Source organism: Apodemus sylvaticus, chromosome 17, assembly GCF_947179515.1.
Source record: "Apodemus sylvaticus chromosome 17, mApoSyl1.1, whole genome shotgun sequence".
Lineage (NCBI taxonomy): Eukaryota > Metazoa > Chordata > Mammalia > Rodentia > Muridae > Apodemus > Apodemus sylvaticus.
In genome coordinates this window covers 71,761,182-71,773,652 of record NC_067488.1, presented here as the reverse complement: position 1 = coordinate 71,773,652, position 12,471 = coordinate 71,761,182, and the positions used below count along the sequence as shown (strand labels likewise).

The window sequence follows — 12,471 nt, the reverse complement described above, 5'->3', positions numbered from 1 at the left end:
CTTCCATGAATTCTTATCAACATGTGTATGTTTAGATTTTTTTTTAGTCGTTGATTTTTTTATTATTATTAAACATGATATGATGCAGGGAAGAGTCTCTGGAAGAACTGAAAGCAACCGAGACAGCCATGGAGATTATCCTGAGATAGCCCTGGAGATCATCACATCTAAGAAAACTTGGGCTACCAATCTCTCAAGTGGAGAGAGAGAATTTACTGTCTGCACCGCAGCAGACCGAGCAGAAGCCTCGGACGGAGACTGTGGGGAAGGCATGGGTGACAGAGGAGAAGGTGGCAAGGCTGCAGGGAGAGAAAACTGTTGTCAACAGAATTGCATGACTACAGTTTGGTTCTCTGCATCCATGTAAACTGATTTTCAGAGGACAAAGTCAGCTGGCAGGAGTGTCTTTCTGCATCTAGGGGAAACCCAGGGCAGAGAACTTCTGGGGAGAAACAGGCCCATTTCTCTGGTCGGGCAGCAGAAGGAGGAGGTAGCTATTCTGAAAAGGTCTCAGGTTAGATGGCTGTGCTCAGGAATGGAGTCGGGGAAGCAGGAAGTGGGAGCTTCTCTGGGACGCAGAGAGCGTCAGGAACAGTCTCCTCCAGGGGCGGCAGAACTGGGGCATCCGTGCTCCTTGAAAGTAGCTCTTTTCTGATACTACATCACCGCACAGGGCAGCCCCGTACAACCTCGAGTGCCATCTTCACTGCTGTTGAGCGTCTTCATTCAGTACTGGCGTATCTCCCCGGCGAGTGTGTAAAAGGCATCCTCCACACCCTGTGGGGGTCTTGGCTGAGGTTTCGATAAATGGAATTCCGTAACTCTTGGCCAGCTCATGGGCTTCCTCTGTGTCCACTGTCCTCATTGGCAAGTCACCCTTGTTACCTACCACACCATGGGGACATCCTCAGAGTCTTTCACGCGCTGAATTTGCTCCCTGTAAAGATTCATATCTGCAAACGATTCAGTATTGTTGATGGCGAATACACAGAGGAACCCTTCGCCCGTTCTCATGGATTGGTCTCTTGTGGCACTGTAGTCCTCCTGTCCGGCTGTATCCAGTATGTCCAGCAGACGGGCCTTGCCGTCAATCATCACTTGTTTTCAGTAAGAATCCTTTATGGTGGGATCATATTCCTCCACAAAATAGCACTGGGTCAGGCGGATATCAGAGTGCTTTTCCTGACGCCGCCTGTCACTCCGACCACCACCAGTCTGTACTTGGTCATCTCACAGCCGTAGAAACCTCACACTCCACAGACCCTGCTGCCTAGGGAGGCTTCTGGACTTCAACAGGAGAAGCTGTGGGAGACCCCAAAACAGCCATGAGTGGGCCCCCGCTGGGGGGGCAGTTTAGATTTTTAAAACCTACTTTTAATAAGGGTTGTTTTAATGCTTCAGCCCCACCTCCATGGGGTGATTCCAATCTCTGTCAGGACACCAGCAGTCCAGTTCAGGACTGTCAGGATAGCAAACTGAATCAGCGGCATCGGCCTGATCCAGCAGAAACTGCCAGGTCTCCGCCGCTGAATCAGCATGAGTCAGCAGCAGCAATCAGGACCAGCCAGGACGCCAGGAGAAGCTCTCCACCGTGCCTCTCAATGAAGCAAAAAATAAAATAAAATAAAAAAATAAAAAATTAAAAAAATTAAAAAAAAAAAACAGCCAAGATGAAACTCTAGACCAAGGAAGTGTTGTGAAACTAGCTGCACCAATGCACCACCACTGTCCGTTGAGTCCTATTTAAACTCCCTCCAAACATCACGTGTTCTCCCACGAGTCTTGCTTCAGCAAAACACCATGTGAGGTGGCCTCACCATGTGAGTCTGTATCAGCAAAACACCACGTGGGTCTGTGTCACCTGATATATCCAGAAACTTCTACTTCAAACATGGCTGCAAACAAGACACACCACCAGTTGAAACGGCAACTTGAATGGGGGAAATCATACAAGGCCTCACTCTGAGATGAAATGCTTCTGGCAATTAAAGCCTACTAAGAGAGAATTGGTCTTTCCTAGGGGTTATCCAGTTAGTTATCCAATCTTAAGTGCTTAGCTTTTAAACACATATACACATGAGCAGCACTAAATGGACTCAGTAGGGTGTGTATGTGTGTGTTTGTGTGCATGTGTATGTGTATGTGCATGTGTGTTCATGTGTGTGTGTGTGTGTGGTATAGGACAGCAATAATTAAGGAAAAGAAACTCATGAGTTTGAAATAAAGTGGAAGATCTGGGAGTAACTGTGGGTGGGAAAGGGTATGTGATAAAAAAAATGATGTAAATATGGTACTCGTGGATGAAATTCTAAAAAAAAAACATTTTTAAGTCATGCAGATATGTTATGTTACAATACATTAGGTCAGAAATATGGGTGGGCTAAACAATCTACCTTGCCCAAGGGCAAAATGTAGGCGTGACAGTGCTAATCTGGAGAACCTGAGAAGAAGCTCTTCTGCCTCTTCAGCCTCTTCTGGGCTCCTGGCAGAGCTCAGTACTAAGAAGCAAGTTTTCTGTCTCTCTGCTTCCTATTGGCTGGTGCACTCCACTTCTAGAAGCTGGCCGCAATTCCTGCCTTGTGGCCTCCTCATCAAGAAGCCAGCACTGAGAGGCACAGGTGATAGTAAATCTTCCTTGTGCTTATAATTATCTCTGCCCTTGCTGTTTGCCCGGCCTTTTCTGGGTCTGACTGTAGAATGCTCGAACCTTTGCTGATTCATGTGATTGTGTGGAACCCCCACGGATAATCTAGGAAGCTCTTCTTCTGTTCTAATCTGAAGTAGATCTGTCCAGAGGCCCCAGGAATTACAAGTGGGAGCCTGTTGCTACCCCAGGAATGTAGTACACTTCTTGGCACAAGTTAAGAAATATATCAAATTTGACATTGTTATTCTTTCTTAACATATCACCCCAAGGATAGTTGCCAGAGAATGGTGCTGTGGTTTTTTGTTTTGTTTTGTTTTTGTTGTTTTAAGGAGGCACAATATTATAGGCTTAGTTTTGGGAGTTTCTTTTTGTTTATAATTAATATTTGAACTTCCTGGATAACTCCCCTTGAGTCTTGATTCCACTCTGGGTAAGAATGTCTGGGTTGGGATGCTTCATCGGGAGAAAAAGACAGAACCATCAGCCTGTCCGGGGCCCCAGGGCCACCCTGACCCCATGATGGTTGTCTGCTTCTGAGGGAGTCAGATGTGTTTTTAAAACATGAAGGAGTGGTGAACTGCCAACAGCAGCAGCTATTTATACAGACATGAAAAGTGAACGTTCCTGTAAGGTGCTCTCCTGGAAAAGAGGGTTCGCTGATTCGTTGATCATTTTCTGAATAAGATCTAGAATCCTAAACTTTCTCTGTTTCTTTCACAAATATTTCCAAAAGAGCAAAAGGCATGTAGTACCTTCCATCATGGACAACCAAAAGCTCTCCCCAAAGTCCATTATCTGAACACGTAGCATCTTATCATAATGTTGTGTGTAATATTCAAGAGGCTAAAAATGCTTTCTGATCACTCTTCCCACCGCTGCCTTCACTTCCTTGTTCTTCAGGCTGTAGATGAGGGGGTTCAGCATGGGGGTGATCAGACTATACTGCAAGGAGAAGACCATCTCAAGGGGAGACCCTGAAACCGGTAAGAGATAACTGATGAACCCCGAGCCGTAGAACAAGATGACAGTAGTGAGATGGGACAGGCATGTGGAGAAGGCCTTGCTTCTCCCCGTGCTGGAGCTGACCCTCAGGACAGTGGAGACAATGCGGCCATAAGAGCAAACAATCATGACAAGGGTTCCAAAGAAATGCACGACGGAGGAGCACAGTAGGAGAATGAAATTGGCAGCAGTGTCAGAGCAAGACAGAGGGAAGAGAGAAGACAGCTCACAGCTAAAGTGAGGAATCGTTTGGTCCTCACAGAAATCTAAATGGACAGCCAGAAGGGTATTGAGGAGAGCATCCACAATGGCTAGACCCCAGGAGAGCCACACCAGCCCCACACAGAGCTGGCTACTCATCACCTGGCCGTAGAGCAAAGGGGAGCTGATGGCGACATAGCGGTCATAAGCCATCGCCGCAAGTAGACAGGCCTCGGTGCCACCGGTGGCGAAGACAAAGAAGGCCTGAGCCAAGCAACTTTCAACCAAGATGGTTTTCTCCACAGAGAGCAGATTCTCTAGCATCTTGGGAGCTGTGACAGAGGAGTGGCAGAGGTCCAGGAAGGACAGCTGTCTCAAGAAGAAATACATAGGTGTGTGGAGGTGAGAATCAGCCGCAATCACAAACAGCATCAGGGAGTTCCCCACCACGGTGAGGAGGTAAACCAGAAGGAACAGGACAAAGAGTGCAGGTTGAACGAAGGGGTTGGTGGATAGTCCGAGAAGAACAAACTCACGGACAGCACTGTGGTTCCTCATGGCTGTAGAGAAGAAAATGAAACAAACACAAAAGATAAGATCCATCATTAAAGATCTTTAATGCACCTTCGCTAGCCCAGCTCAAACTCTTACTCACCACAAATCTCTGCTCAGCTATTTAAAAATGAACTCCCTGACCGTGGCTAAAACCACTAACATCTTAAATCAGCAACACTATCTTTTATTAGGTTGCCTTTCTCCGAGCTCAGTTGCTGCTGAGAGTGTGAGAAATGTTTCCGATCAGAGATAGAGAATAAGCCCAAGGGTGGATTACTGGGGAGATAAAGGGCTGAGAGGGGGCTTTAAGCAGTGTACGAACGCTGTGTGTATTCCAAAAACCATAGGAAAAAAGTCAAGCGTGCTGGACCAGGCACCAGGAAGTCAATCTTCACCTCACTGCTTCCATTTAACTGTAAATGAGATCTCTCTCTCTCTCTCTCTCTCTCTCTCTCTCTCTCTCTCTCTCTCTCTCTGTGTGTGTGTGTGTGTGTGTGTGTGTGTATGCATCTTAACATGTCTGCTTGCCTGCAGAAGAAGATCTATAAGCATAAACCTATAGGAATAGGTTTAGACTATAGGAATATAGCCAATGTGAAGTCTCAGAAATGTCAGGTACCAGCAAGGCCTCAAAGAACCTGAAGGCTGTGAAGTTAAAGTGCTTGGGATTTTTCTTCTTTGAAATACACCCAATTGTTTTGTGTTTGGTGTCATAGTATTATTTAATTTTTCAAATGTATGCATATAAATGAGCTTTTAGGATGGCAGTCTAGATGTCTGATGCATAGGAAGTAGGTGGGCTTTTACGGGCAAACCTTTGCCTACATTGAGGCATAAGATGCTGAACCCTGCTTGAAACGTGTTTCTATTAGAAGCCCATTCATGTGATAGACATGCAGTGGCCTCCCATGTGCATACGTGTGGAGGCTTGGTCAGCCCCTCACAGTAACCCAACCTATCTTCTCACACTTGTGTCCATTGGACCATACCGACCTAAGTCACAAGAGAATTGGCCAATAATCTTGCCTTCTCTCTCTTCTCATTCAGCCTTAATTCACACCGTTCTTCTGTGAAAACCTTCTGTCACAGGCAGAGCAGCTAAGCTTCCCAGTTTTAGAGAGAAATGAAACCCTACCCACCTGACTTCTCAGGAGGTCCACCCTCGAGAGCAACATGTTAAGGGAGCAAAAACCCCGAAAGCTAACATTGTATAGACTTAGCATTGATAATATGAGATGGTATCTGAGACTGTATCTGGACATGTTTTTTACTACTTTGGGAAGAAGAGAGAATTCATCCTCTTTCTTTCTTTAGACACGGAGGCTCTCAGAGCCCATCCTCAGCTCTGCCCACCCCACCTCAGAGGAAAGCAACGCGGGAGGGACCTCCAGGTGAAGGTTCACAGCAGCCACAGTGGCCTGTGCTGTGAGATTCCAGAGCCAACATATGTCAAAATCTGCCTCCCACCCCCTTTCTTACATCCTCTAAGCACAACCACATGGCTGCCGAGATTCCTGGAACTATAGAGAGAACCCCAACTTTTTTTTTCCTGTACAAGAAATTAAACCTTATTCATGTAATTCAGATGGCTCCACGTAAGAGCCTTCATGTCCAGAAAGGAAAAATAAAAACTATTGCTTCATGACACTGGGATGGAAGGGGAAGAAAAGACTCTAGTGACACGTGCCTGGAGAGCAAAGTGAGCATCTGAAAGAAGGGCTGTGCCGGCGAACGTGGAGAGGGCCAGCTTTATCCCGCCAACCTCATCTAGCCGTGACCAGTATAATACGAGTCACTTCATCCCGAAGGCTTCTCCCTCCAAGTCACTTAGAGACCCTGGGGTGGAGGAAGCCTTTTAAAAATAAATTGAAGTTTTCCATTTTGGCTGTGCCTGGTGCCTGCAGATCCATCCGTCGTTGCTCTGTGCAGCTTCGTGCATCAAGCTGAAGATAAACAATCATGGAATACAACAGGGAAGGTTTCCCTTTAGATCCAAGTACTAGGATTTGGCAGGGGTGGGGCTGGGGTGATGTTAATTGACTCTCGCTCAAGAGAAAAGGCTCCTTGAGAGCTGGTCATCTCAAACCAAATAAGAGGCAGCACGTGTAATAGCTGAACCTCCATGGTTCTCCTTGATAGAACAAAATGAGAGACAAAGCAACATGGAGAGAGGCAGAGAGGACAACCCTGTCTGTGTAACTGCACTGTGAGCATCTAAACAGTTGGAAGTCCCTATGCCAAGCCACTTGGCACAAGAAGGATGGAGAAAAGGAAAAGGTACCAAGGCTGAGTGGCAACTGCTGGCTAAATGCGTCCTGATTTGGCCCAATGCCTTCCCCCTCCCCTTCTCCAATTGGATACAGCGTGGTGCTGGTTACAACAGGCACCTTGCTTGGTTCTGTTTTGCAAAGCATTCTTTAAAACTATAGAGTCAACATCACATAAATTAGAACAAAGCAAAATGTCAGGAGATTTCCAAACAAACCTTGGCTATCCCTGCTGAGCAATCGATTGGCAAAGATTAGAAGAGGATGTCTCCACAGCGCGGGAATGAGCTGAGCATATCACATGGCCGCTGATGTCATCTCACAGTGCTCCTGTTCCTGCATAGCAGGAGGAACACCAACAGCAAAGCACACTGCCTCTCACCAGTGACCTCTTAGTGCGTAATATCCACCCTAACATTGCAGAGTGTGTAATGGGGCTGCACACAGCAAAGGGCAAGAAAAGATGCCACACCTCTGTGGGGACACGGCAAGAAAATAGGCAGCCACCTGCAAACCAAGGAAAATGGCCTCCAGGGAAAGCAAGCTTAAGTTAACCTTGACCTTGGACTGCTAGCTTCCACCAGAAATACAACAGAATTTTCTGCTCTTAAGACAATAATTCTGCATAAGATTGCTTAGAGCTGAGACACCATCCTTAAGGCAACGTAGTACTACTACCTGGTATTTGAAAAGGCTTTGTATCCCGTCTGTTACAAAATAAGGCTGGCAAGATGTCTCAGCAGGTAAAGGTACTTGCTGCCAAGCCTGACGACCTGAGTTCCATCCCTGGGATGGGCCCCACCCCCATGGTGGGAGAAGAGAATCGATCCTTACTTGTTGAATTCTGAACACCACACGAGTGCTGTGGCACATGTCTGCCCACGCTCATATGCAACACGCATACTCAGTTTTAGGTACTGTGAGTTATTGATAATTTTCTTAGGTAGTAGTGGGGCCAAGGTAATGCAAGAGAACAGACTTGTTTGTGTGAGCAGAATAGTTAAGTGTTAGGGGTGAGTGTTCATGTGTTATTATCACCGTGTACTTCCAAACGATTCAGCCGGGCAGATTCTACCGCGGCATAAGCACAAAGCTATGCACAGAAAGAAAAATATTAATGCTTGAATCTGAATCTGGGTTAAATTATATTAGTCTATGATTCTTTCAACCTCCTTGTATGCTTAAAGTTATTCAGATTTTAAAATGTCTGTAAGGACTAAAGTGACAGGCAACATTTGCCTGGAAGAATACAAGCATCTGAGCTCAGTGGCTGGAACCCACACATAGAAAGCGGGCTGCGGTGTGTGAAAGCGGGCTGCGGTGTGTGCATGCAGAGACAGCGACAGGCAGACCCTGGGGATCACTGGCCAGCCATCCTCGTTAACTTTTAACTAACAAACTTACCCATCAAAGACATTTGAATGAATTTCAAATATTATTGAAAATAATATTTTACTACAATCATATGTGCATTTATATATACATGTGTGTGTGTGCACACACATATCAGCTACAATGTATTTCCCTTGTCTACAAAGTTACCTGTGTGCGATGCAAACTTCTGGCAAACTGCTGTGCTTGGTTTATAGGCACGCCCTTCACCATCACTGAGGCCCTCTCTAAATATATATTATATAATTAAGTGGGTAATTAAAACAGCTGTCTATATGTTCCTCTTTCTGTTTTCATTAATGACTGATATGGACCATTATCTCTATGATACAAAATTATACATAGAACTCAGAGTCTATGTAAAAGATGGCAGACAGTAACCAAAACAGAAGAGTGACAGAGGAATTCACTTCAGGTCCCTTCAGGGCCCTGCAGTGTCAAATCTTGAGAGTGTCAAGATTTGTTATTTGTTGGGAAAACAGTAGTTAGGGAAGCAAAATCAAGCCAGGTATTTTCCCTGTGGCATGCTAACCACATAGTCAGATCGATGCTTTGACGTTCAGAGTGGTGAGGGCTCGGCCTCTGACTGATACTCATGGTTCCCGGGATCAGTCAGCCTCTGCCCTGGGTTCTTCTGCTAACAGTTTTAATGCCACATTTCACTGTCAGCATTGTCCAGTAGTCACAAGTCAGCTCGGGCTGACAGAAGTGAAAAGCAGTCTCAGATTACTGAACTGTCCAGGGATAATGGCGACTTTTAACTTGACAGATTTTTTTCTTAAATTTAATTTATTATGTGTGCAAGTGGACACACTTGAGTTCGGGTGCCTCAGAAGCCAGGGGTGTTGCATTGCCTAGAGCTGGAGCTACGGGAGGCTGTGAGCTGCTCAGCGAGGATGTTGGGAGCTGAGTTTGGATGCCCTGAATAAGCCGTCCATGCTCTTAACCACTGAGCCATTCCTCCAGCCCCAGCTTTCCCACCTTCGTTGTTCCGTGCTGTGAGAATTTAATCGAATAATGGAAGAGCTTTAATGATCTCTGTTTCCAGTTTGGTTTAAATAATCAATATACCAATGGAGAAGGAAGAGAGGTCCATCTGAGAATCCGTGCGAACGCCTTAAACCAAGGACAGAGACTCCTGGAGGTGTGAGTGCAGGAAAGCCCAGAATAGCAAAAGACACAAGTCACAAGGAATTCGAAATAAAACAATAATATCTCAGAAAGGCACGAAGAGAGAGAAGGACAGAAAAATGCCCCAAGGAGCTGAGAGAAGAAATAGGAACACCTAGGCAGCCGGGGACATCTGTGTGCCCCTGGCATCTATCCTGAAACTCAAGAAGCAAGCGCGCCTTACCTCAGGTGATTCCCATCAGGAGAGCACATCCCTAGCTGCTCAGCTTACAGATATGCATAGTCTTCAGTCTAGGGAGCCGAATGTGTTCACATGAGCTCTAGAGCTCCCCTGGATGGTTGAGATGCTTCCCTAATTTGTTTGGAAGTCATCACAACGTACTCCATTTCTTAAGCAATCTCTTCCATGTTTTTTAATACTGATCACAATCATTTGTCTGCTTGACATCTTCCAGGACTGGCAGTTTGTTGTTAGCGTTGTCTGAAGGAACCCTCCAGTGTATACCATCAGGAAGGCAGCGAGCTTTAGAGTCAATGAGGCCAGTGGATTGAGTCAGGGAGCCTAAGAAGCCGTTGACTCAATACCAGGCAGTCCCTAGAGTCATGAGGAAGCTTGATCTTGGCATTGTTAATTAAACAGAACTTTTTTTAGGGCAACAGGGGACTTTATTATGCATTATCTTTGGAAACTCTGGATTAAACTATGGATGAGAAATCTTGCTGTGCGGATAACAGCTCACTGGAACAGGACAAAACCAGGGAGACACGATTTTTCCAATGACAAAATCCAAGGGGAACAAACGAACCAGCAGAGACTTAACATGGAGGCTGAGACAATTGTGCTTCCCTCCTGATGATTTTCCCATGTGTGTATGAAGAAGGTTTGTAGGAACAATTTCCCTGAGTAGCCAAAGAGCCAAATGAGGAAAAAGAGTAAATCTCTTCTCATTACTAATGTATTATGTAAGAAATTACAAAACAATGTTCCATTACATCATTAGGCACCAGACCTACTTACCTACACAAAGTAACTTAGCCGACATGCCCAAGGTGCTTCTTAGGAACGTGACCCACATCTGGGACTAGGTTGATTGGTCGATTGGTTTTGCCATTTAACTGTGTACCTGAGTGCTTTTTTCCATGCCTACAGGAAATAACCAATGTACTCATTCATACTAGATTCATCATAAAGTCTTTCTCCCATTGATAATTATTCAAGGTAATTGTAAAGCAAACCTGCTGTAATGAGTTCTGTACCAGGCATTCTATGCCTGCATTGGGTGTGTGTGCTAGTTCTCTGTGTTCCAACCCTGTACATAATAACTGCATCAGAGTCTGTGCCTGATAGCCTGGTCTCATAGTGTGGATAGCTCACTTCTTACAAATATCAGTTTACTAGGGGTATACTTGACTGGCTTCAAGATAAGATGCCTGTATGGTACTCACACTCAAAGAAACTGTGCACATCTCTGTAAGAGAAGAGGAGGCCAGATATTCCATAGTTACAGCACAAAACCACTTAAAGATGTGATCTAGGAACACTGGCACAAAAATAACTGTGTCACAGTAGGAATAATCTGAGTCAGAAAAGGAATGAAAGACTTTCTAGAATCCAGTAAGAGTGAGTTATATGTCACCACGAAAGCAGTGGTAAGAGAAAAGTTCCTACCACTAAGAGCCTTCATAAAAAAATCAGAGAGATCTAATACTTGCAACTTAAAAGCATACCTGCAAGTTCTAGAACAAAAAAGAAGCAAACACACTCAAGAGGACCCAAATGTGAGAAGTAGCCAAAGTCAGGGCTGAAACCTATAAATCAGAAACAAAGAGCACAATACAAAGAGTCAGCAAAACAAAGAGCAGTCCTCTGAAGACCAACAAGATAAACAAACCAACCAAAAGGCAGAGAGACAGTATCCACATTAACAAAATCAGAAATGAAAGGGGGACATGTACAGAGCTATATTGGGGTGTCATGCCACATGGTAGGAACTTGACATTGGCCAAGGACAAGAGCTTAGGGCAGGAATCTGACATTAGGGCATAATAGGGAAGTAGGTTACAGCAGGAATTTTTATCCTAGGGTGGAGTACTCAGAGTGTACTCACTTTGGTCAAGGTGAACTTCTCCCAGTCTTAGTTGAGCAAGGATTCCTGTGCAAGTCAGGATCCTGCTCCACCTAGGGTGGAGTGCTCAGAGTGAAGGTTAAGTTCATTGTTCCTCCAGGTCTAAGGATTCCTGAATTAAGCAGGTGACCCACCCAGCTGCCTGAGCAGTGGAGCCAAGGACCACCAGAAGACTTCCCTGGAACTCAGCCCGGAGTCTGGGGGGAGGGGCTTGCCCAAACTGTTAAATGGTCTGACGGCCATTAAAGTTGGGGCCTTGATCAGTAAACTATCATCCTGGCCTCCTTCTTTTCGCCCCTTCCCCATCCATCCCTCAGCTTCTGTTCCAGGAACCCAGTTCCAGGAACCCAGCTACTAAATACAACAGGGACATAGCAACAGGCACCGAGGAAATCCACAAGAATCACTGTCTGTATTCTCTTCACAGAGATGAACTCCAGAGCGACAGCAGGAGCTCAGCGACACCTGTAGCCCCAGGACTTCCCAGTGAGGCTGAGCATTTCTGATGTTCCCTTCCCATGTTACCTGTGGCCCTGGCTTCTATCATGTACCATCTTTCTCAGCTGCCACATGAACTAACACTTTGTTCCTTTCAGACAAAGTAAGGTTCCATTCATGATCATATTATGGCTTGACTATAAAATGCCCCAAAAGCTTCATGGGTTGAATGCTAGTTCCCAGTTAATGGTGCTATATAGAGGAAGTTCTGGAAACCTTAAGATAAAGGAAATAGGTCACTAGGGTGGGGTATTGTTGGGGGCTACCTCCCCTCTTTTTCCTGGACCCATGATAGGACCAACATTGCTGCTCTACATGCTCCTCATCGTGATGCCCAGACTCACAGTGGAACCAGCCCGCCATGGACTAAAACCTTGAAACCATGAACCAAAATAAAGCTCTTCTTCTTTACACTTGTTACTGCCAGGGATAAATGTTTGTCACAACTGTAAGGGACTGGGTTTCCTAATGTGTATGCCACTGTTGATCCACTGAACAACTAAGGTTCATTGGATTGTTTCTGATTTGGGGGCTGGTATAATATGGCTATGAGTATAGTGACAATTTTGGAATTTTGGTTTCTTTAAAAAACCACAGAAATATAAGAACATGTTTTTGTTTTAATCCCAGTTATGGGATATAGGGCTGCTTC

General features: G+C 45.4%; 1 protein-coding gene and 1 pseudogene across 1 annotated transcript; both read right to left on the bottom strand.

The window, feature by feature from the left end:
- Nucleotides 1-657: 657 nt before the first annotated feature.
- Nucleotides 658-1,229, bottom strand: LOC127667936 (GTPase NRas-like; annotated as a pseudogene).
- Nucleotides 1,230-3,490: 2,261 nt separating this feature from the next.
- LOC127668092 (olfactory receptor 8S1-like) lies at nt 3,491-4,408 on the bottom strand. Its single transcript, XM_052161527.1, has one exon. The coding sequence runs from the start codon at nt 4,406-4,408 to the stop codon at nt 3,491-3,493; it is 918 nt and encodes a 305-aa protein (XP_052017487.1).
- Nucleotides 4,409-12,471: the final 8,063 nt, after the last annotated feature.